General features: G+C 36.7%; 1 protein-coding gene across 1 annotated transcript in view; it reads left to right on the top strand.

Moving 5' to 3' along the window:
• LOC120515069 (serine/threonine-protein kinase N2-like) overlaps nucleotides 1-27,576 on the top strand; it is a 130,537-nt gene that overhangs the window by 72,865 nt on the left and 30,096 nt on the right. The window contains exons 3-8 of the mRNA XM_039735792.1: nucleotides 3,745-3,899; nucleotides 12,014-12,143; nucleotides 15,920-16,065; nucleotides 16,143-16,356; nucleotides 22,146-22,331; nucleotides 24,570-24,679. Of these exons, the coding sequence (XP_039591726.1) occupies nucleotides 3,745-3,899; nucleotides 12,014-12,143; nucleotides 15,920-16,065; nucleotides 16,143-16,356; nucleotides 22,146-22,331; nucleotides 24,570-24,679 (941 nt within the window). The remainder of the gene's footprint in view (nucleotides 1-3,744; nucleotides 3,900-12,013; nucleotides 12,144-15,919; nucleotides 16,066-16,142; nucleotides 16,357-22,145; nucleotides 22,332-24,569; nucleotides 24,680-27,576) is intronic.

Genomic DNA, 27,576 nt, shown 5'->3' with positions numbered 1-27,576 from the left:
AGCAGGATACAACATTAAACTGTAAACTGATTTCTGAGTCTCAGTTAAGGCAATTTAATTTTTTTTTCTTTGGTCTTTGTTGCAGTTTTTATATACAACTATGTATGTGTTTTTCATCTTTCTGTGTTTTCTTAGTTTAGAAATGTTCCCTTAATAGCATCTGTACAAAAAAATAAACTCCAATCAACACTTTTTTTTTTTTTATCTAGTAGTTTTGTTTATTATTACCGATGCTTACAATTTTGTTTTGCTCTGAATAACTGTATACAGTATGGTAAATCAAATTCAGTAAATCCTTATTATCCTTGGCTTCCAATTCCACAAATTCACTTTTTCAGTATTCCATGACTTCTATGACCTGATATTGTCTATTTATGGCTACATGCAGGAGGAAAAAAAAATGAGACTTATTATGCAGTAGCAACACATGAGATTGAGAAATAATACATCTTTAATGCCCTTAGATGTCTGGGGCTACACTCTTGCTAAACTGAAGAGATAAACATGTATCTACCTTGTGCCAAGAATTTTGGGTGAGTTGTTGAATACCATTTGTGATGGTGACAAGGGTTTGCAGTTACTTCACATGAACAAGTAAGTTCCCAGTATGTATAGATCATATCCTCACTTAGATTAAGTCCATGCCCTCTTTATGTACTGCCCGTCACTACTTCATATTTTATGGTTTTGTAATGTCCTTGGATCAGCCCTCTCACATTAACATGTGTTCCTGGGTGGAGCCCAGAAGACTATTCAACATGACTATCTTTATATATAATACGCTTTCGTGGCTGTTTGTTTCTCTGTCCAGGATTTTAAATCCTGTAGATCGCAAGCTGTTTGGCCTATTTACCTGAAATTTGGTTACACATATACTACGTGATGTCTACTATCTGCTTTTGGGGTGATGATTGACCTCTAAGGTTATTCCCCTTTTTATTTTATGTAATTGTAGAATCAACTCTCAGCAGCTGCCAGCAGGGCGGCTGTGTGGTGCATGCGTACGGGCGCCGTTCTCATCCCTACCACCTTCTCTGTCACTTCCCCTACTTCATATCTTAAATCATTCCTGAGGCAGATTGAACACTTAAAAGTGCCAGCTTAAGTGAAAAATTAAGGAAAACGTACAAAGTAATTGCAACACAAACACTGACTTAATCAGTTTTAATGTGAAAAGATACAGATGAAAGAAAGAGAAGTGGGCTGCAAGGGTGGAGAAAAGAAGAGCTGCTCAGGAAGCAGCAAGCGCATCGATCTCTGAACAAACGAATGCTAAACGTACAGAGAAAAGGATGAAAACTATGAATGCTCAAGTCAAGTGTATTTACAGCAAGTTATCGTGCAGTGCGTCGTTACTGGTGGAAGAAATAAGTCATCAGGTTTCTGTAAATGAACCTGCAGAAGGATCATTACCTTGCCTTGAGTGACAAGAGTGGAGGGCCAACATGTCTGCCTGATTCCATCTGTACCCTGCCAATCCTCCAACCGAACTAGTGTCATACTGGAACCTAGCTCTAATTTTCACAGAGAATCACTGCTTCAGTATTCATGATTTTGTAATCTGGGGAGTTTTTCAGGAAAATAATTCCAGCTGAAAATTAGAATTGATGTACTAAAATGCACAAAACCGTGATCCTGAATGTTAATACTTCACTGGGGGTCTTTTCTTAATTAAGTCCTTGGTCTTTCCCTGAGCCTAGATAGTTGTGCCTTCTATCCATAATTAAGTATAGTCCCAAGTTTGTTCATACCATGGCAATAATGACTGTCTGTGGTCTTTGTTTATTTTGTATTTTTTGAGAAAATCTTTATTGAAAGACAAATAAAAGATCTTAAAGAACACAGCACATAGGGACCTGACAACACTGAAAAGTAAGAAGAAGCACTTCTCACCCTTGTCAAGGAGGTAGAAAAGAAAAGCCAAGATTAAGTACTGTAAGAAAAATTTTCAGATGGAAAGAGTGTTAGTCGGATATCTTGTGAAAGGCAAGGGTAATGTTTGCAAAAATTGTCCCCAAGGCAAATAGTTTATGTAGTTGATGAAGTGAAGAGTGATCTAGCAGTGGAAAAATGTGAGGAAGAATAGAAAAGCTATTGAAGAGAATGGAGGAAAAATTGGACACATTACCACAAAGGCTAAGCACCATAGGGAATTCCGATAAGGTCTTTAAAGGTGCCAAATATTAAAGCTGGGTCACTGTCTGTCTTGTTTCACTAGTTATGACTGAACACTCAACACCATATTATTTATATTTACAGTACACTAGAAAGTTAGATAAATACTTTATTAATCCCCAAGGGGAAATTCACATGCTACAGTAGCAGCATATTGATAAAAACAATATTAATTAAATAGTGATAATAATGCAGTGCAAGTTAAAAAATGCAGGTATAACAGACAATATCATTGTATAATAAACATTTACCCCCAACCCCGGGTGGAATTGAAGAGTCGCATAGTGTGGGGGAGGAACTATTTCCTCTGTCTGTAAGTGGAGCAGGACAGTGACAACAGTCTGTTGCTCAAGCTGCTCCTTTGTCTGGAGATGATACGGTTCAGTGGTTGCAGTGGATTCTTCATGATTGACAGGAGCCTGCTCAGCTCCTGTTACTCTGCCACAGATTTCAAGCTGTCCAGCTCCCTGCCTACAATAGAGCCTGCCTTCCTCACCAGTTTGGCCAGGCGTGAGGCGTCCCTCTTCATGATGTTGCCTCCCCTGCACACCACCGCATAGAAGAGGGCACTCGCCACAACCTGCATGTTATTGCAGAAGTTGAAGGACGCCAGCCTTCTAAGGAAGTCTAGTCGGCTCTGTCCTCTCCTGCACAGAGCATCAGTATTGGCAGTCCAGTCCAGTCCAATTTATCATCCTGCTGCACTCCCAGGTATTTATAGGTCTGCACTCTCTGCCACACAGTCACCTCTGATGATCACGGGGTCCATGAGGGGCCTGGGCCTCCTAAAATCCACCACCAGCTCCTTGGTTAGGCTGGTGTTTAGTTGTAGGTGGTTTGAGTTGCACCAGTTAACAAAGTCCTTGATTAGGTTCCTATACTCCTCCTCTTGCCCACTCCTGATGCAGCCCATGATAGCAGTGTCGTCAGAGAATTTTTGCACATGGCAGGACTCTGAGTTGTATTGGAAGTCTGATGTGTATAGGCTGAACAGGACCGGGGAAAGTACAGTCCCCTGCGGCGCTCCTGTGCTGCTGACCACAATGACCACACTACAAGATTAATTTCAGGCAGTTTGTTTTCAGGCAAATTGATTAATGGTATAATTTGGTTTCTTTTTAACTAAAATCTTTATTGATGCAAGGAATAGGTTGTAGTAAATGAATTATTAAGAAAAACAAATTATATTGGTTATGTGGTAGTTAATGGCATCAATGCCTGAAAAATTGAGACATAATATCACATTTACAAACACAATGCACAGTATATGTTGCATAAACACTCCTGTCATGTGACTTCATTTTTTTACAGCTATTCAGTCAAAATAAGTTTCATCCTGTAATTTTTAGGCTAAGAACATGGAGGTTCATTATTGACTGTGTTACTTCTGTATTGCTACTTTACTGCAATTTTCTTTTTCCCCCAAGATAAATATTTACTACTGTTTTAGACTGAAATGTATCTAAAAGCATACAATATATTTGATTATGAAAATATTTTTCAATTTTGTGTCTACATTGCAGAAAAATGATACAATGGATTTAATTTGTTCTGAAATATTTAATCTAGATTGTCCAAGAACACCAGACACTCCAAATAGTGAAATGCGTACCTCTACAAACAGTAGCAGACTAGCAGCATTGAAGAAACAGCATGATATTGAGCAGAAGGTGAAGCAAGGAGCAGAGAACATGATCCAAATGTATTCAAATGGCTCATCTAAGGTAACTGTTTCTTCTTCTCTGGTAATCTTTATACCATTTATAGTTAGGACATGTTGCTTTATGCATTTATTTATTTATTTTTTTTATTAATTTTATTGTAATAATTCCATACAAATCGATCAATTTTTACAACAAATAGGATTGAGAACAAGTCGACCCCCACCCCTAAGAGAGAGAGAGAGCATGGCCAACGGGGTAAAGCTTGTAAGCATACCTAAACTGATGAGTTTGATAGGCCAATAGAGATGAATAGAGAAGAAAAAGAAATGCAGAAATAATTGCTTCCTCATTGTTTTGAGCGCTTATTCTAAAATATTATTGATTAGGTCCTGCCATGTTTTGAATAAAATCTGTACAGATCCACTGAGTATTTGACTTTTTCAAATTTTAAATAGTATAACACATCGGTTTCCCACTGACTTAAAAGAAGAGAGTTAGGATTCTTCCAGTTTAACAAAATAAGTTTGCGTGCCAAGAGTGTAGTAATTTGCCATCACAGTTTGTTTGTCATTCTCCACTTTACACCCATCTGGAAGAACACTGAACACAGCTGTTAATGGGTTAGGAGGTATTGTGACACCAAGGCTGTCTGAAAGGTAATTAAAAATTTTGGTCCAGAATGATGTTAGTTTGGTGCATGCCCAAAACATGTGACCCAGTGAGACTGGGACTTGATTGCGGCATTCGCAGGTTGGATCCTGCCCTGGAAACATTTTGGAGAGTTTTAGGCGAGACAGATGTGCTTGATATATAATTTTGAGTTGAATAATTGTATGCTTTGCGCATGTGGAGCTTGATTGAATTCTCTGCATTGCTATTTTCCACTCCTTTTCTGATATATTGAATGAAAGATCTTTTTCCCAGTGTCCTCTTGGATCTTTGAAAGGGAGGGACTGTAAAACAATTTAATATATTGCAAAGCTGGTGTCTAAGTCCTTGAAATTGAGCAGTATTTTTCCAGCATGGACGAGGGTGCAAGATGAGGAAAATTGGACAGGTTCTGTTTAACAAAGTTCCTAATTTGAAGATAGTGAAAGATATGTGTAGCTGGAATGTTAAATTTGGAATGCATATATTGGATGCAAAGATATTGTCTGTATAAAGATCTCTAAGCAAGTTAATCCCAATTTGTGTTGAAGTGACATTTGGCATCTGTCAAGCGTGTATATGTATATATATGTATGTATATGTATGTATATATGTATGTATGTATGTATATGTATATATATATATGTATGTATATATATATATATATGTGTGTGTGTGTACTATATATGTGTTACAGCTTACTTACAAAAGTTGGGCAGGTTTCATTTCGAAATTCTACGCCTAATGGTCATAACTGGAAGGTATTTTTTCCATTAACTGTAATGGAGTTGAGCTGGAAAGACGTGGGGCGGAGTTTCGTGACATCATCACGCCTCCCACGTAATCATGTGAACTGACTGTCAACGCAGTACGTAGAAAACCAGGAAGACCTCCAAAAAGCGCTTAAGAAAACATGCATTATATAATTGAGAAGGCAGCGAAACAATAAGAAGCAAGCAAGTGACATATACAACCATATTCATGAGTTCTGCTACTTCGGAAAGAAAGCAAGGTGTAAACCTAAACTTTAAATTAAGTTCATAGACAGGCTACCGCTGGCGTTTCACATGCCCACAGGTAATGCGGGATACAAGTTTAATGAGAGGTTAAAGTTGCAGGTGAAGGGGTGTGCTTATGCAAAATCCGAGAGACTGTGTTTGTGGGGGATTGACAGTTAAGGCGGGTTGGGGAGTCACGTCATCATCTCCCCTCCCATTTACCTAATTTTGCTCTGAACTGAGCTCATGGCTAACGCGCCTCTTCCGCAACTCATCACACTGCCACCAAATACTCACAGAAAAATCCACAAGTTAATACACACACTGTCTCTAGAGTTTCTCCACATTTAATCCTCCAGGCACTACTTGCAAAAGGTCACATTGACAATCGTGTTACGTTATTTTTAGAATCTTTCCTTTTCTTAGCACAAGCACAGCTGAGAAGCTTTGATGCATGTGCTCCATAATGCGCTAAAAATAATGCATTTAATCACACTTTGTATTACAAGCAAAGGGGAGCTTTTGTCAATGCATGATTTCCTGGTACACCGATTACATTGATCAGCGCATCCCGATTCATTTTACCCTCGCACCACCTTAGTTTGAGAAGTATGAAAAAATATGAGGTTAACACAGAAAAACAGATCACCAATTCAAGCTTTATGAATAATCGATTCGCCATCAATAATTGTTTTGATAAAGCCATCCTCCTTCCATTTTATAATTTTTCCGCCACTAGCCATGATTAAATGAACGGTAAAAAGTAAGAAGCGTTTAGGGGACTTATTTAGGCAGGAATATATATGACAGCAATACTCATGACAATGTCAATCATGTTACGCTATTATTAAAATGTTTCCTTTTCTTTTCATTACTTCTTTAACACTACTACTCCTCTGCGTAGGCGCTGGTATTTTGATTGATATATATATATATATATATATATATATATATATATATATATATATATATATATATAATATGAATGACCTCCAAAGAGCGCTGAGACTTTTGATATCATGAACGTGTGTACAAAAGGGGTCTCCTGCCCAGCAAAAGTCGAGCAGCCAGCGTGCATAGCTGTGCCGGCCTTTGAGACGCTGACTGTGCTTCTGCATTAAGTCAAAGTGAGCACTTTTAATTTTTTTCTTCCTCCCCCTGCGCTATAGCCCAGACAAGTGCAAACACGGGACCCCTTTTCTACACTGCGGCAAACTAATATTAAGGCGATTCGCACTTTCTTTTGCACGTATACGATTATGAGGTCGTCCGCTCGGATTATGAAGACACGCACAGGAGTGGAGGACTGACAGTGCCATCACAGCCGATTAATGGCAGGGAGGTCTCACCAGTCTACACAAGACCCACCGCGACAGTCCCCTAAAGGCGCTCATATCGTCAGCGAACACATCTCTCTATACTATATAAAAGAAAAAGGCAAGTTTCCTTTCTTTACACATTTTTTCCTTTTATCCCAAACCAAAGCCTTTCTCTCTTAACACTGCAGAGGACACAAAACTAATTTTCTTTAATTGCTGGTAATGCCGGTAAGGCACATTACCAGAGGCAGAAATTTGAACGTTCACATAGAAAATGTAATTTCTATACCACAGCCGTCGTGTAGCGCCTTTCAAAAGGGATAAACTACCGAGAGATGATCCATATACATTTTAGCTGCTGTTAGTACTACTTACCTGTTCTGTTACACCGTCTTTAAAATGTAGTTTACCCGCCACCACTCCAGTAGTGCTCAATGTACCTGTACTTCTTAAAACGTTAATGTTTTACGGTTTCTACTTCGCGGATTTTCACCTATCTGTTCTGTAATGCAAACCCCGCGATCAAGGAGGGTTTACTGTGTAATTATAATACCCGTATCATTACAAATGGATCAGACAGCGGGTGATACCTCCTTGCCATGCAGTGGCAGGATGCGACTCACTATTGTGTTTCAGAATATTGTCGGGATCAGCTTTCTTAACTCCTTTTCTGCTTCTTCCTTGCTGGCGAAGACGTAGTATTGGACTTGAATTTCCACTTTCAGTTTGGCAGGATACAAGAAGCTGTATTTGATATTGTCTTGCCGTAAAACACTGTTCAATGTTGTAGAAGGCTGTACGTTTAGCAGCTGTTGCAGGAGAGAAATCAGGGAAAATACGAATGTTGTTATTTTCATATATAATCTCTTGCTTGTGTCTGAGGAGTTCCATCACCTCTAGCTTAAAAAATAATCTCTCGAAGCAGATAATAAAAGACCTAGGTCTAAAGGTATTTGATTCGCGTACACAATAAGCCGCTGCTATCTCGGAATCTGATTTAAGACCTCTTCAGTTATTTTAGAGAATAGTTCAGCTGTGAATTTCACTGGGTTTGGACTTTAACGATTCTCAGGTAGACCTTCGATTCTAATATTATTCCTTCTGCTTCCATCTTCCAGAGCAGCAAGTCTGTCTCCGAGTTTTTTGCATTCGGAATTGGCAGCTTTTGCTTTTCCTTCAGCGGTGGAAGCTAGATTTTCGGCTGTTTCAATCTGAGTTGTGAATATCTGCTTGAGGTCCTCCAGCTGATCAGCAAGTGTGCTCAGTTTAGATGTGGTTTTCTGAATGTGATCTTCAATTTTACCCAGCATATCTTTAAATTCCGCCTCAAGGCAAATATATACGCATTTCTCCGAGTCTTTATTATCCTGCAGCACCTCCCGTCGCAGCTTCTCATTTGCCTTCTTGCTTTTCTTTATCTTTCTTCATCTCTTGCTTGATCTCGGTGATAATCACCTTCAGTTCAGACAGATCATTTATGCTTTTGTGCACTTTATTTGAGGCGGTGTGGTCTATTACAGCCGATGTTCCCGGCTCGCACAGAGTAGGTAGAGTAGGTGAAAGCACGGACTGCAAGGCCTTTTCCTGTTTCAGATGATGATCTCCAATCGGCGAGCTATTGTGACCTGCCTCACTCGTACTCGCATGTTCGCTCCCCATTTCGCTCTCAACTGTGGACGATGCATCGGACTATGGTCCCGAGGAGTTGGAGCTTTTGCCTATCTGATCCAGGTCATTCTCTGAAAGGCCATACCTTGAGCTTGAAGTTGGACTTGTCGGTCTGAGCTTGGATGTTACTTTAGTTTTCTTTTCCATTTCTTTCTGAGCCCCTTTCTATGTATTTAGCTAGATTATGGTGACTGTTTATTGTAGTGGCAAATAAATACTTGTATTTAAGATTGTTTGGTCATCGATATTGGAATCCGTGTAGATTAATAAACAGCAAGTCAATCTCGGAAGAGTAGTGAAAATGGTCAAATTATAGCACAATTAGATAGATACTTTATTAATGCCAAAGGGAAATTGACATACTCCAGCAGCAGCATACTGATAAAAATAAACAATATTAGAGTGATATAAATGCAAGTAAAAGCACACAATAACTTTGTAATTGTACATCTTGATGCATACTTACACAGTTAAATTTTTTTAATCAAACTACTATCCCCTGAATTGCTTTCACCCCCTTTGACTTGAACATTTTCGTCTCTAGTTGATACCTCCCAACCCATCAGTTTAAAGCTATTGACAGTAAAGAACACTTCACTAATAATTAGAATTTTGTGTTTTGCCCACATAAATCACATTAAGAAACTTGCTTGCTTTCATATCATGTGTTCGCTCCTTCCTTTCCTTTTATAACGCTGAAAAACTTGTCCATGCTTTTATCACATCCCGCATCGATTATTTTAACTCGCTGCTGGCTAGTGCCCCTTCTAATCTTCTATCACAGCTCCAGTTTATTCAAAACTCGGCTGCAGGAGTCCATACTCGAACCAGCAACAGTGAGCACATCACACACATCCTGCTTCGTCTTCTCTGGCTCCCTGTGTCTTACAGAATTGAATATAAAATCCTACTAATAACCTACAAAGCCTTAAACGACCTTGCGCCAAACTACATTGGTGACCTTCTCCATCACTATGTGCCTGTCCGCCCACTAAGTTCCTCTGATTCTGGCAATCTTGTTGTACCCCACACTAATCTACATTCCACGGGTACTGGGCCTTCAGCTGTATAGAGCCCAGACTCCGGAATGACCTACCGAAATTAATTAGATCAGCTGACTCCATGAATTCTTTTAAAAACCTTAAAACTGATCAAAGCTTTTAGTTCTGCCTGACTTAAGTACCCTTCTTTCAGTTTACCTCTATGTCAAGATGCTCATGTAACGTGTGTGTGTGTGTGCTAGACCATCAGCTATGTAGTCTGTTCGGCTTTTTCTCTCAATTTACTATCTTACTCTTCTTTATTTATCTGGTTTAGTACAATGCTATATACTGTATACCCTGCAGTTCTTTCTTAAACTCTGTGAAGTGCATGGGAAAGGGGCTATGTAAATAAAATTTAGTGTTGTTATTATTATTATTATTAATAATGTATATTCTGTTCTATTGCAGTTAATAACATTCCCAAATGCATCTGCTGGGATTAGTATGTTTTCCAATACTAAACCACCCTAGTAGGGTTACCTTGCTCATCGTTCCCCACAACTTTTGTTTTGTATCATTCCGTTGAATAAGTTAGGTTTCCAGTTTTCTAAAAGTATTGATTAATTTAAATATGTTTGTTTATATTGAAATATTCAGGCGGTACAGTGGCACAGTTGTAGCACTGCTGCCTAGAAGTAAGATGACCAGGATTCACATCCCAGATCCTCTCATTGTGGAGATAGCATTTTTCTCCCCATATTTCCTTGGGTTTTCTCCATAGCTCAGATTTTCCTCTGCAGTCCAGACATGCAGGTTAGATGGACTGGAGTTACTAAATTGGCCCATGTGTGTTCATTCTGCGATGGACTGATGCTCTGTCCAGGGACTGCTCCTACCTTGCACACTATGTCCTCTTTTCTTTCCATAAAATTATTTGCATTAAGTAAAACATCAACCTGAGAATCTTGCATTGAGTTCAATTATGCACCTGCTAATATTTAAATGCTTGGTTAAACATTCTGAGAGATTTTTGCAGTGCTATTCTGTTAGTATGAATGAAATAATGCACAGATCTGTTTGGTATTGTAGTTTTATATCTTGACACTTCAATTAGCCTTTAAGGATAAAAAAGGTCTTATGACTTTCTCGTGTCATCTTACTTTTGTAATTACATCTTGCCTGAAGAAAGGGCACGAGTTACCTCAAAAGCTTGCACATTGTAATCTTTCTAGTTAGCCAATAAAAGGTGCCATTTTGCTTAACTTCTCACCACATCCATAGTGGCTAACATGGTACAACACCCTAGTACTATTGGTGTTTCTGGGAAAATCTTAGAAAAAGAATACCAGTGACCTGGGCTGAGAATGTCTATTGAGCCTTGTGTTTTCTATCATTGGGCCATGGTTGGTAGATTCTGTCTGGGGTTATCGTCACTACAAGCCCAGCTAACTCCTTGCTGGCAAAAAAAGTAGCAGCTCTTTTCCAAGGTGTTTGTATATAGTTATTGACCTCCTCATGTCATAGGATCATTTTCTATCAGTACTTTGCAGGAACCTCATTATACCTCTTATACTCTTAATCTTATTCCTGCAATCACTTCTCTGGAATGTAGACTAGCTGGTAAATCAAAAGCTTTATCAGAGGTCTTTGCTGACATAATCCTGAATAACTTCACAAAATGGCCACTGCTGCAGTGGCTTGTTGATGAGTCCGACAATCGCTTTACCTGCTCTCGTGAACAAGAACCTAAGATACCTACACAACTCCACTTGGCTGTACTACTTCCCCATACCAGGTTTAGAGAGCATCAACTTTTTTCCAAGAGAAGATCAGGACCTCAGATTTAGATGTTATAATTCGTACTCGTGCTTAATGAGGTTCAGGCATGAATCCCTCTTGTGCACCATAGGCAGAAATTTGATCTATAATTAAGAGATGCCATACATCAAATGCATCTTAACATTTTGTGTATCTTTTGTTAACAGAAGAGGCATAAAGACACGTCTTTAGAGTCCTACATCCACTTTAAAATGACTTGAATTAATGTCAAGTATGTAAGTTAAACACATGCCTTTCCAGTATAGGGACCAAATGGCATATAGCAACAGGTACAATAAACTATGCTTTTGTTGCAACTCCCACACAATACCTGAATATACCAGATCATAAGCCTGTCTTCAAGTGTACCAAATACAGGACATGATGGAAAAATTCTGTAACTCAAATTGTCATGACCTAAAATTTGACCTCCTGTCCTTTATACGTGTGTGTGTGTATGTACTATATAATTTCTCCTTATGTTTTGGTATTTTGTGTTTGTGTCGCATTTCTTTAGTTCATTCTGTATTTATAAATATTGAATAGTATGCTGAGATTTTAAGCAGAAGGGTACTTAAGAGGCATACACAAAAACTGAAATTGAATCCTCTGTTTTTCCTTTATTGTAATCCCTTAAATCTACTTTTATCATATCCTGGCTTAGATTCCTGGTCTGGTAAGTCAGTGTGGAGTTCGTATTTTATGTCTGTGTTAATGTTTTATTCTTGGATATATTGTAGGATCGAAAGCTGCTTGCTGCTGCACAACAAATGCTTCAGGACAGCAAGACAAAAATTGAAGTCATCAGAATGCAAATTCTTAAAGCAGCGCAGGCGAGTGAAGTAGCCTTTGATAATACTGAAGGTATAGGTAAGTAGTTTTTAGATGGGCTTGCTTATTGCGATAGAAATGTCCGTTGGTTCATCTGTCCACATTAAACAACTTGGCCCTGTGAATGAATTTTGTTGAAATGTGGTACACTTATTCTTCAAGGAAATTTGTTGAGTCCGTTCAATTTTCGTTAAGATTATCTCTTATTGAAAAGCATTCACACATTTGCAAACTTGTCTACCTTAAAATGAAGCAGCATTCTGTGCATCTTCAATTACAAATTTATGGTTTTCATTTTACCTTGACCACGGTTACACCAACTTGTATATTTTCCTCTTTTTCACCTCTGATAGCTGCCACTGATAGCAAGCAAAAGAGGAGTACATCAGACATATTACCCCACCCCAAAAAAATAACTTGCTAACTGTAAAAGTATAAAATACAAAGTATAAAAACAAATGGTTATTTAGATGGGCATAATGCTAAAGGGTACTTCATTTATTAAAGTAAATGAACATGTACTCAATTTTAACTAAAACTAAACTAAACCAACTAATAAATTGCAATAAACCAGCCTCATAGTACCATTTTTTGCAGATTACAATGAGTCGCTGTCAGTATAATTTACTAGGGTGACCAGACAGTGATAGGGACATTCCCCATTTCACCCTATGCATCATAATAAGTTAATTGAAGAATATCAAAAGGTCTTGGTTTTAACAGGCTTCCTATCTAAAAAAAAACGTTTCTCCACCGAAAAACACTTCCTCACAATATATTTAAAACCATGTATTAGGGCTGGGCGATTATGGACCAAAAATCATAACTTGGTATTTTTCAGCTGAATGACAGTATAAGATATATATCTCAATATTTTTTCTTCCCATAAAATAACAAAAAAGCAGTTCTGAGTCAAAGCCACATGTCTCAGATTTCACAAATGTAGATATATATGAGAAATGGCTCAAAAGTAAATTATTGGTATATATTAAATAATAATGCTCTTTGAATAAAATAAAAAAAAATTTTTCCTGCATAACAAAAAAAAAAAAAATAACAGAAATGATACAGAGCAAAAATAGCAAAAGGCCGACTTGCTGTTTAAAAAGTGGGATTCCACTGAAGTAGAGTTTTTTTTCTTTACCAAAGTGCTTCCTCCTGTGTGTAGTCCTGTACATAGATGTGTAACTTTGTGCAAATAACAAAACATGTAACAGCTGTAATGTGTAAATGTGGTTAGTTAAACCATTTTGGTAAAATGAGTGAATTTAATTAGATGTATATTTTTTAGACCTTTTCAATATCAGACACTTCTGAATTTAAAATGCATCCCTGTGTCTTCTTAAGTGGAGTGGTGGCTCTGGTGGTAAGGATTTGCTGGCAGTCGCTGGTTCGAATCCTGCAACCTCCAAAACTCTTTTTGGGGATACTTGAATAAGATTCTTAACCACAGTTAACCACAATTGATTGCTCCTAGGTCTGATGTTAACCTGCATCCAGCCCTCCAACTTTCAAGGAAAACTTGGGGGTTGGTGGCAAAATTGGCACTCCAGCCACCATAAAAACGTTCATGAAGCTCCGCATGGAGTTGCGTGGTGCCAATGCATCGCCCGTTGCACATCATGCTGCGCGTATGTATACATCGCATGCTCCCCTTTCCTTTTTCCTCAGCTGGGGCTCTCATTCCTCTCATTCACAATCCTCATGCGCACACATACTCCAATATAGTTGTTATTGTTTATGTAACCAAGTTTTAGTTCCATAATTGGTAGCTGTGTCAGTTTAAACATTTCAAATAGATTATCTAGTGGTCAATAAGCATATTTAGCTCTGTAAGTGGTTCTATAAAAGTTTTTTACTTAACTCTTTTATGGTGGGCAAAGGTTGAAAAAAAGCAAATATTGATAAAACTCACCATTAAGTTACAGGTAGACCCTCTTTGCTTGAAGGACTGTTAGACTCATTGATTTGACATCGAATCCTTGCGTGTGTATGAGTAACATCGAGTAAACAAGGTCTAGAATGGCATCGACATTGGATGAGAGAGTGAAGCAAATGTGAAAAACAAAATACTCTGTGGATGACATTTTGCGTACTGTATATTTTATTATTTTGAATTGAACTCTGACTTGTTGGACTGTGATTTGGTGCAAGTGATCTGGAGCTAGAGATCTGAATCAATCCCCACCTGATGTGCCAAGCCGCTACCAGATTTCTAACACACAGCGGCAGCACACTGCATGCAGCAACAAACGTTTTATGTTGATTTATGTGAGAAACTATTGCTCAGCCCAGGCAGAAAAGGGGAAAAAATCAGCAATGTGATAAGCCACTGCTTTAGTAATGTTGCCCCACTTCTCACTTTTTCTCTCATAAGGCACAACACGGGCATATAAGTTTTGTAGCATGGTTTGTTTCGTGGCAGGAGGCTGGGAAGGCTTCACGGCCTGGGCTGCAGCACACATTTTCACACACTCTTCATACTGCTGCTTTACTGTTATAAATGGTGGAAAAGATTAGTGCTCAAAGCTTTTGTTGGGGCTTGCTTTCTGTATTCTGTACAGAATACATTATTCTGCTGCTCATCTGACACTTTGAATCCAAACCATCTCCAAATAATTGAGCCATTGTTTTTCTTTTTACCAATCCGTTCTTCTTCTTTAGCTTCCTTCGTGTCTTTATCCATCTCCATCCTGTTGCTGCCTGCAGGACTTGCCAAGTGAAGTGGTGGGGGAGGGGTGAGTTGCCTTCAGAGAGGGAAAGAGGTGGGGGGGGTATCGAGTTGTGCAAGAGACAAACGGGGAGAAGAGAAAGGCGAACTAGTGGCTGTACGAGAATAATTTGAATACAACATAGATTCGGTATAAACAATATTGTCTCATCCTATATCTTGTATGAAAATATCTTTTTTTTTTTTTAACACTCTATCGTCCAGCCTTACCATGTGTATGAAGTTCCAAGGGGTAAGCCCATACACCAACCCCCATCCTCTCTTCGATGTAATATATGACTAATAGTGCCGTAAAAACTCCTGAGGGGGAGGAAGGTTGATTAAGAAGTTGTGTTAAATTCGAATAGCATTGTGAAGAGGACCAACAACCAGACAAAACCAGAGTGCTTCTGTTTGTTTTCACATTAACCATTGTGTCGAATCAGATGTGTTCATTTGCGAAAATGTGTTTATTTCCCCTATAACCTGATCCCTCTCGGATGACGATGAAAAAAAACAGGCATTAAACAAATGAGGATGGACTTTATGCATAAATCTGGTCTCCCTGTAATTATCATTGTGCCACATTCACCTGATATCCATAATTGTCACTCACTATAATAAAGTTTGCTTTTCACATCTGTTATTTTCTAACATTTTTCATAACTGAATAGCGCTGCATATCCCATTTCATAAAATTACATCAGCCAGACATGCTCAAGAAAATAATTGTTTTTTTTTTTATAATTATTATATAGGTGATGTTAATAGAGATTTGCAAGTTGTGGGGTGCGTGTGTGTGTGTGTGTATGTCAAAGAGAAGGAGAGAGTGGTTCTTGTGATGGATATGCTTGCTTTAAAAATTTTGCCCAATCCTGCTGATGCCGCCTTTGGTCTTTGAAATGGGTTGAGAAGTTTCTAGAACCTACCTACTGAATTTAGTCCTTTGTGGCCTCCGTGTATGCACAGTCCGCAAACACACCTGCATGTTATGCCATGTGTAAATTTTATAACATATTAAATAAAAAGTAATATGAATTTCATTTTATCTATATTTCAGTTTAAATTAACAATCATTGTGATTGCTGTCCTGTATCTTTTACAGCAAAACCTGTAATCAGTCCTCTTGAACTACGGATAGAGGAACTGAGGCATCACTTCAGGATAGAATATGCAGTTGCTGAAGGAGCCAAAAATGTCATGAAATTACTTGGTTCTGGAAAAGTTACTGAAAAAAAGGCACTTTCTCAAGTAAGCAAGTTACTACTTTTTACTTTTTAAAAAAATATTACAATTTTTTTCCTAATATTGTTTTGCTTTTATTACAGGCACAGTCCAGATTTAATGAATCAAGCCAAAAGTTAGATCTCTTGAAATATTCCTTAGAGCAAAGACTGAATGAACTTCCCAAGAATCATCCAAAAAGTAGTGTTATAATAGAAGAATTGTCTTTGGCAGCATCTCCAGTGTTAAGCCCAAGGCAAAGCATAATTTCATCACAAAACCAGTATAGTACTGTTGCTAAACCAGCTGCATTAACAGGTGAGTTATTTTTACCTAAATTTGTGGTAATACATGTCAATGCCTGTGAATATGGGCAAGATGATGAACATAGCACCAAAACACAAGTTGATTTTAAATGAGTCCATAATTATGCTATTTTAGTCCTGGTGTTTCTCACAGGTTTTATTATCAGACACTTTCTTTGTGTTTGTGTGTGCACTTATTAAACTCCTAATAACAAAACTGTATAACATTCACTACTGAGATTCCTATTGTTTGTTTAATAATACTGTAAGCGTGCATTGGAGTAAGCCTAATTAGACATATATGGATAGAGGGAAATTCATCTGTACTGTATAGGTAGCCTTGTGTTATGATGTATTTACATGTTTTCCTTTATCATGATGTTGCAGGGTTAGTATTGTTTTGTGACATTTACTAGTAAGAATTCTCCTGCCTCACATTATGTTAAGCAACTTACAGTGTAAGTGAAGTGATCTATGGGCTGATTTTGCTCTGCTTGTTATTTGCTTGCAGATTATCACCAGTTTTCTTTAACTTAGTCAAGTACAGATTTGTAGGTGCTAAAGCTTATTCCAGCAACATCTAGTACAAGGAGGTTATCACCCATGGGTAGGATCTTATTCCTTCCCAGATTTAATTGATCATTGCTGATAGTCTTATTCTGTTCATTAATATTTCCTTGTATGGGCAAGTGTGACTATTAGATGTGTTACTTTCTTGAAAAATATAGTTTGGTCTTTTCTTCCTTTAGATATTAAATAATAAGTTAATAATTGGTGAATAATCATTGAATTGTGTCTGGTATAACAGCTCACCTATCTATCGTCATAACCCTGTTTGCCTGAATAAATGGCCTTTGCATATTTGTTACCGTAAACTACAGTTACACTTCTTCACTTTCTAAAACTTGCAGTCCCCTGTCATATAGGCATAGTCTCAAGGCTGATACACCTCTCTGCCATCATAACCTGTTTGACCGGAATACCAGCCTTTGCAGTATTAGACTACATGCATAAAATACTGCTGTCTAGTTATGCTGTTATACTACTTATGCAAGTTGGGTTTTTTTTAAGCTGCAATTCAGTTTTGGTTTTCTCATACATTTTAAGAAGAAACTAAGGATTTCATTAGCATAATATCAACTCAAAATGCCGGATAATGTGCCCAGAGAACTACAAGGAGGCATAGAGAGCTTTAGCATTTCTGCTCTGTGGGAGGTTTCTTTCCTCCCTGACCATGCCTTTGGACATCTGCATTATAATGTGACAGGTGTTCCACCTCCGTATAACTCCCCTAACACTATCCTGGCATGGGTTGCACTCCAGCCAGGGGAGTTCGGGCACTTTACACCTTAAGAAAGAGCCTTGCGGGGAAGGGGAGATGCTCAGTGATTGATCAGAAGGTGATGAAAATTATATGAAGTGTTCTTGGGCATTGTTTCTGGCACTACTGTTTTGAAGCATACTGTATCATTCGGAAGTGCAGTGTTGGTGTTGCGTCCTTTTAATAGACAATGCAAAATGATAAAAACTACAAGACTGAAAGTGATACAGCTTGTTCACTTTATCATATTTAATTTATTTAGCTTATCATATTACTGATAGGCCGTGACTGTTCTGTTTCTGCAGTGTAGTTTGTCATAGTGAAATAACCTGTTGTCACAAATATTATCCAGTAAAAATACACTTTAATTTATTATTTTGACTCTTGTGTGTAATTACCAGGTTGGTTTTGTTAAATTTAACTTGGTTGAGACTTCCCTGCTATTTTGCATTTATTTTTAAAATTGTTCCAATAGAAACCACTAATGAATATAAATAAGAATAATTGATTCATACATGTGTTGTAGCCTTCAGAGACTACTAGAATCATCATATTAGAGTGATTGTATGAATCAAATTAAATTTGCCATTTGTGAAGTACTTAGAAGAGACTTTGAAATATTGAGCTGTCATGTATCGCAAAATAGCTTAAAAATAATGTGGAATTTATTTGTGTCATATTGTCCACCCCTACATTCATATGTTTACAACGGTTAGTGGAATTTAAATTGCATCTTCAGTAAGGTAACTTAAAGCAGAGTTTGATACATAGTATTACATTGAAGAAGATGCCCATGTTAATTGTTGTGGTTCAGTGATATCATTGTATCCCCTTGCAGCCCCTTTAAGCCCAACAAGATGTTCAAGCCACAACAGCAATGGTGCTATGGTTGTGTTATGCTAATTTTGGTACTGGAAGTAAATGATTGTGTACAGGCACCTCAAGCTATATCATATATCACGCAATCTGAACTCCAGGGCAGATGCCAAAACATTCCATATATTATGTAGTGTATATATAAATGCAGCCAAGTAGAATGAGTGGGGAATACTACATTCTCATTTATTATCCTGTCTGTACCAAACCATGAGCAGAAATTTTTAAGTAATATGATTAAACTAGCTTGGAAAATCCACCAGGTGGAGCATTGAGTACTCAAAGTGAAAATCCAGGTGCATCCAGCTTAACTGCAACAAACCTACATTTAAATCCAAGTCGAGAATCTTTCAACAATGTTTTCTTAAATTATGGAAATTGAATTGAACACCGTTCTGACTTTTATTTTGTTGCCGGTTCCATCCAGTTACCCATTTTTTTTTAATCCCTGTGCACCAGCAAATGTAATTATACTTCTTAAATAAAACCCCTACCTATTAGAATTGGCTTCGGGAATCCATTCCCAACCAGACAAATGAAAAGGTTTTCCTAATTCACACAGGGAGGTGGCATTCTTAGTATTTTGATCCCTTCGCAGATTTATTTCTTATTAATATAACCATTAAATCATTCAAGCCATATTTTTAGTCCATAGGCAAGAAGGAATGTCCTGCTTATATATTCTTATGTTTTGTTTGAATTTTTTTCCCTTTGTGTTACAATTTTGTTTTCTCTCAATTGATATTGGAAAAATTATTGCATCTGTTATTTTATTATTTGATTGATTTCAAAAACTGAACTTAAAATTGCAGATACATGTTGTGAGAGTAGAATATAGTAAACTAGATTACAATAGTGTTTTTAGTAAATGCTTACATAAACATAAGCTTTTGTGTTTCTTTACTAATTTATTTTCTTTGGCTGTTTTATTAAATGTATAATTAATTAACATTCATTGTTAAAATGAATTGCATATTTCTGTAACATTTTCTTTTAATATCACAAAGAAACATGAATTTTTCATAATGCATAATAGGAATTGTAGTTAATGAATTTACATTGTACTGTGTTACATGCTATCATGTACTGAATACTACAATTGTCTTCAAAATGTGTCTCAACAGAATTGTTTTTTATTTTTTTTATTTACGTATTGGTTGGTTCTACAACAAGAACTAAATATATTTCAAAACATTACCTTATATTTCATTCACTGTTTCTTTTATTAAAGTAGACGCTAAATTATGTGAAATTTTTGCTGAAGCAATGGATTTGGTGGATTGTTTAATTTCCCTAATTCTGTTTTTTTTTTTTTTTTCTAAACCACCTGTCTACTGTAAAATACTTAGCACAGTATACTTATCTTGTATGTTGCCAAGGAAAATATTAGTCAAAAAAAGAAGAGGAACCAGGATTCCGTTTAGTCAGCTACCTAACAGTTGTCCCAATCCTCCATAATGTCTGGGACAAAGACACATTTTTCCTTGATTTACCCTTCTGCTGCAAACTTTAATATTTCAAATCAAACAATTCAGATAATGTGATGAAAGTGCACATCTGAATTTTTTAATTTGTAATTTTGAAACTGTGGAGAAATCAAGGAAAATGTCTCTCTGTCCCTAACATTATTGTATGTACAGTACTTTTAAATGCAATTAGGATTTTCTCTTCAACTGCTGAAGCCAGCGTAGTCTCTGAAAGTGGGTCTAACTTCTCAAGATCTTTTGCTTTCTGGGTTCTGTTATGAATGCATTTCCCCTTAACTTCCATTTATGCCCTCAAGTTTGATTGATTTTATGTTCTTACAACCTAATACACAAACACATTGTGCTAATCCTGGGAGAGCTATTGATCCAAAACAACTTCCAATTAACAAGTGCACTCTCAAGCACAGCTTGAAAAACATATGTAAAAAATGGACGAATACTGGCAAATATATTAATTTATAAATACCACCCTATTGATTGATTCACAAAACATTTGTCACACTCCCTTGAATCATGGCTACATTTTCATGAATCCATTTATGGACATAACATATAAGATTTAGAAATTGTATGGGTTGTTTTAAACCAAAGTATTGCCAATTTATTAGTCTTCTAAGCCAAAGTGACTTGCAAATTATATATGCAATTTCATGCACACCTAGAAAAATGTAGCACACAACTATAGACAAACATACTAAGTATGATGTACAAATCATGAAGTAGTCATTTAATAACAAATTGCAATATTGAAAAGCATAATATACAAATCATGCAAAGTATCTATTATATAAAAAAAAATTAAGTTATCTGTCATGTCTGTGATATTCAGCTTTGACCACTCCCATCCACACCGCTCGCCAAATGGTTACTTCTGCTGCGCACATCTTCTATCCATACCACCCAGTGATGCTCTCAGTGGTAACTTGTCCTTCAATACAGTTGGTTATAATGGCAAGGCAGAAAAGATAATTATATATTCAAGAACGTCATATTTAGATCGCGATTGGAAAAGAGTAAGGTCTGCTAAAGAACCTCAAAAAAAGAAATGAACAAAAAAGAGCTGCATATAATAAAAATCAAGAACAAAATTAATCATCCAATAAACGAAAAAGAAAAATATCCCTAACAATATGCAAATAGAAATGCAAAAAAAACGTTTGTAGAATGTAAGTTAAAGGATAAAGTAATTCATAATATTGTTTTTTGATGAGGCGTTAACCAAATTTTTTTTTTTTTTTAATTTTTATATTTGTACAGATTTGTAGTGAAATACTCAAAATAACTGATTTTGTATGTATAATGACTTTGCACTAAACTTTCTTCCTCCTGTGTCCCGCATACTCTTCTATATACCATCTCTTTAAATACAGTCACTTTTTCTAACAGAGGAGCATCCCAATGATCTTTGAGCAGCCTGGTGTTGTAGAGCGAAGTTCATTATTAATTACAAAATGCAATTTTGAAAAGCATCTCTTTTTTTTTTTGGACTGCTTATTATGGATTATCTTCAGAGCCCAGCTACACAAAAAGTTGGATCTGAAAATGTCATTCTATAATTAAGCACAAAGCTGTAAGGCCCCATATCAAAGCAACTTTCAGATACCACATTTTTATTCACAGCTAGAAAAAAAAAGAATACAGTAGAATTGTAAACAATTGCAAATGAAAAAAGCTGACAAATTGTCATGAATCAATAGCATAGTCATAAATCATAGCAATATGAACCTGATAATTGCCACCCTAATTCATCATTTAATTCTTTAATTTCAGTATTTGAACATTATAACAAATCATATAATCAAATACATTAACTGACCGCACAACATCACCCCAAACACCAGCCAACTGAAGATGTCTATAATTTACCAATACTGATAGTCAGATAGAGATTTAAATAGACACACCAAAATAAGTTGAGTTACAGGCACAATGGTGTTCCAGGACAGAGGCAGAGTTTAAGCACTTGGTATTTTCACATGGTAAATTAGGAAAATTCTTATTTTTCATTTAAATTGCACGCGCGAAAAATAATTCTGTATGCATTTTTGTGTTACAATATTAATGAATGTTTGGTTATTTTATTTTATATTTATTTATTTATTTTGACTAACACATCAGGTACTTTAGATGTCAGACTGATGGGATGCCAAGACCTTTTGGATAACGTACCTGGAAGATCAAAAACTACGTCAGTTCCACTTCCTGGTTGGAGTCCGAGTGAAGCCAGGTCCTCTTTTATGAGCAGGACATCTAAAAATAAAAGTGGAAGCAGCCGAAATCTTCTGAAAACAGATGAAGTATCCAGTTGAGTAAAAAAAAAAAAAAAAAAAAAAAAATTGATTTTTGACATTAATATCAAATAGTGTTTTTCTCAGGAATTACAGTGAGTAATACTGTATTTAAATGTTTACATGCTGCTGTTCAGTGTATTTTAAGGTAAGATTTATATATAATTTTCTTTCTTCACTGTAGAAACATGAATTATACAGTTGGTGAAATTGGACTGTAGCCCCTTTTTAGGCGCTGGAAGCAAAAGGGAATTTGAGCAGACTTAAGTGTCACATTTGCATGCCCAAATTTTATATATTTAATTTTTTGCATGAGTCTTAATTTTCATGAGTGCTTCAAGAATTTCTTTTAAAATCCTTTTCAAACAAGTCACTCAACTTTAATTAGACAGATTTGCCACTCATTTTAAATATTACCTGATTAAAGTTGCATTTAAACATGAAACATAATAAATTACTTTATTTAACCAGAGGATCGTCTTTACCTGGTTGGTCGCCTATTCTGCTAGTGGAAATAAATTCACACTGTATGTGTGTGTATGAATGTGTATTTGTGTATGTATTATATATATGTGAATGGGTATAATGGTCCTATACCATTTATCTGGAATGGTTAGAGTGAGAAAAGCAACTGTGTATAAGGCTGAGGTCTTTAATGAGTGTTGTATGTGTCTTGAACATAAAGTAACTGGGTGCCACCATCACCTCCCTCTGAAGGGGTTTATAATCTTGAACTGAGGAAGTACTTATTCAGGATATTATGCAGCTAGTGAGGATTAAATCTATTTTGCCCATGTATAATAAGTTAGTGAGAACAAATGGAGTGGTGGTGGTGGGGTACCCTGACAGTAGCTGAAAATGTACTATACTGTTGATCAGTAATGGTGACTCCAATAAATGTATGAAATTTTTCCTGATTCCTGAAGTCCACAACTAACTTTTGGATTTTGCTGACATTTAGGATAAGACTGTTGTCCAGACACCAACTTCATAGTGATCAGGCCTATAATGGTAATGTCATTAGCAAATATAGTGGATTTGGAGCAGCATCTAACCACACAATCATAGTTGTACAAGGAGTACTGCACTAGGCCTAATCAGATTTATATTGTGGTATCCTTACTCTTTTGTGGCAATTTCTAAATTATGTGCAATTTGTATACATTTTAAACCAAGCCTTTTTCTTCATATTTACTTTTATTTTTTACAAACTAATTTTATGTACTCTGTTGAATGAAAACATGAGATGTTACAGATGTGTGAATGTTTTAAAGTAATTCTTTGGTATTATCTTAAATGTAAATATTAAATGTGCATGCGATGCTTATATTTAGTGGGTGAATATTTAGAAAATTCAGTTTTTACCAAAAAAAAAATTCCCCCCAGCAACTTATAGTGGCAGTGAATTCCCCTAGAAACGAAGCCTTTTAACTTGTTGAATATTTCCATTTTGATCCCAAGAGTTTTCCTGAATATTGATTATCTTACTGAGAATGCAAACATACTAGAAAGGCTTTTGGGGAGAGAGAAATGGAGAGGCAGCTTTTAGCTCCTGACAAGTATAAATTGCTGGAGCACATGTTAGAAATGCCTATTATAGACAAATGTCTTTGCTGCAGGGAAATGGAAATACTACTACTACTACTATTGCCACTCAAAAACTTTGACATGCGTATCTGCCATTTTGTGTTACTGAACTTCATAGTATTATGGGGACATATTACCATTTTTCAAAATTAAAGTGGATTATTGTCAAAATGGACATTTTTTCTATGGAACCAAATTTATTTATTGAACTTAGCAGCTGCTAAATAATACCTAACACAGATGATTCGTAGCTCTCATATAAATGCTGCAAGCCATTGATTTAAAGATTATTGATTGGGATGTTTTTAAACATCCTGATCTATTTAAGCCAAGCAGCAGCATTGAACCAAGCAGCTAAGGCATATACTTTGTGATATTTTCCTGTAGAACTCCCAGTTTGCACCTTACCTTCCTTTATACCTCTGCCAGTTGGTATTAACAGAGCAGTTATCAAATTTCTCAGGAAAGTGTCAAGAGTTTGAACATTATAGCTAAGGTTTTCATGGCAAGAATTGTTTATGAAAGTTATGTTTTGATAAAAATGAGAATGTGACATGTTCTTGGAGTCAAAACTACTAGCATATGGATTAATATGTTAGATTTAAAAGTTAGCATTGTAACAGAGTTGCATAATGTCTTATCGGGATTGTTTGTGATGCCCTGACAGATGAAATCAGCGCAGTATTGAAGTTGGACAACATGGTTGTTGGGCAGACAAGCTGGAAACCTATTAGTAATCAGTCCTGGGATCAGAAGTTTACACTGGAACTTGATCGGGTATGTTTCTGCTTTGATTTGGGTGTTTAATTATTGTGCAGTAGTTTTGGAATATGCTTACTCATTATGATAAAATACATCTTTTTAGTTAAGAATACAAATACTTAATTGTTTGATTTAATTATTTAGAAAATAAAGTGACACTTTACACTTTTTTTCCTTTGTAGGATCTATTAATGGGCAATGTTACAGTAGCTCCATAGGCTGAATCTTTTCAACTCAAAACTGACTTGTATGCTTTCCATTGTGTTTGATGCATACATCATTTGATAAATATATGTTTACTGATGGAAATATTCAGCTGTTGTATTTCTCTTAACTTTTATTACTATGCTAATGTACAAGTCCATCAGTTGAGTATACATAATCCAGTTCAGGGTCATAGGATGCCATTTTTTATCATGTAAGCATCAGATGCAAGACAGGAATGATATGCTATCTGGGAATACACATGTACTTAATCACACAGCGTCATGTAAGGGTGCAAAATCAAAGTGAAAAGTATAGCCTTAAAACAGTACACACACATTTGGAAAACGCCCAATTTGTGATTGTTGTTTACCAAGGCTAGAAAATATACATGGGGAGTGTGCGAATTGGGTACACGTGAGCTAAAGGTTGATGAAATCATTAATGGAAAAGGGACTTGGTAGTTGTAGCGTGATAGATCAGTTGTAGAACAAGAGAGGGTTGTTCATAAATTCGGCAAAATGACATTGTGGACTTAGGCCTGTCTCCCATTATCACACGATGTTTATACTGGCAATTGGGATAATTTTGTCTGTCTTTTGGCTGAATAAACTAAAACACAAGGTTTTCTGACAAAGCACCATCATCCATGTGGCCATCAGTTATGGTCAGGCGTGACTTGGGACTCCACATTTTCATTCATCAAATGTATCTCCAGCAACCCAGTTCTGTTGTTTCTTCGTAGTATTGAGAGTATTCATCCCTTCCTCACTAGTTATTCCAGGGAACTTCTTGTTCAGTCACTGTTTCTCTCTGGTCTAGACTGCTGCATCTCTCTCATGGCAGGACTTCATTCAGCTTCAGTCAGACCTGTGCAGCTACTCGACTGGTGTTCTTTATTCCATTTTTTACTCCTACTTCTTCCCTCCTTCAAACTCTCCATTGGCTTCCTGTTGCTGATAAGATCCAGTTCAAAACTCTTTTCTTGACCTACAGTTCACTGAATGGTTCTGCTCCTCAATATCTCTAATCCTTCGTCTCTGCTTATGTCCTCTCTAGAAGTCTCTGATCTGCCTCTATCGTCCAACTGTCCCTCCTCTTGCCAGATGTGCCAAGACTGGACAGTGCTTTTCCATTCTTGCTGTAAAGCTGTGGAATGATCTTCCTTTATTTGTTTGAATGACATCCAATTTACCTGTGTTTACAGTAGATGTCTTTTGAAAACGCATCATTTTATTAAATTTTTTTTTGAACTGCTTAGTTTATTTTTATAGGGAATCTTTTGTTGCACTGACAAGGGTTTAGGATACTGATTTTTGTAGTATTCTAGCTTCAGATACAATTATATAGTTCTCCCTTGTGCTCGCTTTTTATCTTGCTTTATCCAACTTTTTATCTTGCTTTATCTGTTGCTTTTGATGGTTGCACCTTCATTCTTGTATGTATTTAACTTGCTTTGTAAGTCTCCCTGCATAACAGCATCTGTTAAATACCTGTCCACATCCTGACCACATCAGGGGCAGTACAAGAACTAGCACCTGGCTGTGCCACAGCTTGTTGTGTTACTATAGCACACCAGATACTGTTGATAGTTGCATTTCAGACCCTCTTTCTTTTGTCAGGATATTTGTGTCGGATATGGAAGAGCTTATGCTCTGCTGATGTATAGAACATTGGTGGCTGCTCCAGAAATTGGAAGAAATGATCTTCCTCAGATATCCTTTTTGTTTAAGCCCTTTTTTTAAAAAGAAGTTACAAGCTATGGGTTGGGTGGGTTTTTTTCAGGAGAACATTATCCACCCAAGTTTGATTAATACTCTGAAAGTATCTTAATGTGTCCTCTGGCATGTATATTATGACCTCAGTTGGTGAGTATAATTGACAGTAGAATCCCTGAAACCTACGAAAAAACTCAAAATCCTGGTCCACTTTTTATCCTTTTGCAACTCTCCATCAGTGTCTTTTGTTTTGTAAATGTGTCGATCAGCACAAGCAGCCTGCTGTCCTATCTCCCCTAAAAACAGAGCTCAGCTCAAGCAAAACGTTCACTCAGCTCAAGCCAAAGGTTCTTTATCTATAGTTGAACTGCCTGGATTTGTATAGGGCAAATAATTTATTGTAATTTGGAAGAAGTCTGACTGACTGAAGTGTCCGCTTCAGTATGCGAGCATTGGCAATGGCACAAGTATATAGTCAGACTTCTTTTTTTGGGGACAAACACCGTTCCGATCTAAACACTAGCATGGAGAGTCGCTTGTGTACCGAGGAGTCTATAGCATCAGGTGGAAGCTGCTGTCGCACTTTTTGTGGCATTACACGTGTACTTTGTCAACATGCCTGTGTCGATCAAACACAGGAAGCTCTGCAGTCTACTTGTGACTTTATGCTGTATATGTGCATGTATATTTACATTTGAGCAGTGTTTAATTGTCTATATATTAGGGGTGGGACTTGATTAAAAAAATTAATCTAATTAATTAGAGGTTGTGTAATTACTTAATCTTGATTAATCGTATGTAGTAGTACATGAAAATTTTCCCCAAATCACAATTTTTTTTTTAAATTTAAAAGTGTTTTAGTGGCCGACAGAATCAAATAATAGACATGGACATGAATATTGTAAACTCAAGCTCTTTTAATTTCTGGAAAAAAAAATGTATTTAAACTACATTTCAATTCAAAACAGAAACAAAAATATCATCCCTGGC

The sequence above is a fragment of the Polypterus senegalus genome, chromosome 14 (assembly GCF_016835505.1).
Source record: "Polypterus senegalus isolate Bchr_013 chromosome 14, ASM1683550v1, whole genome shotgun sequence".
In the NCBI taxonomy this organism is placed as follows: Eukaryota; Metazoa; Chordata; class Cladistia; order Polypteriformes; family Polypteridae; genus Polypterus; species Polypterus senegalus.
This window is presented reverse-complemented; position numbering and strand designations above follow the sequence as displayed.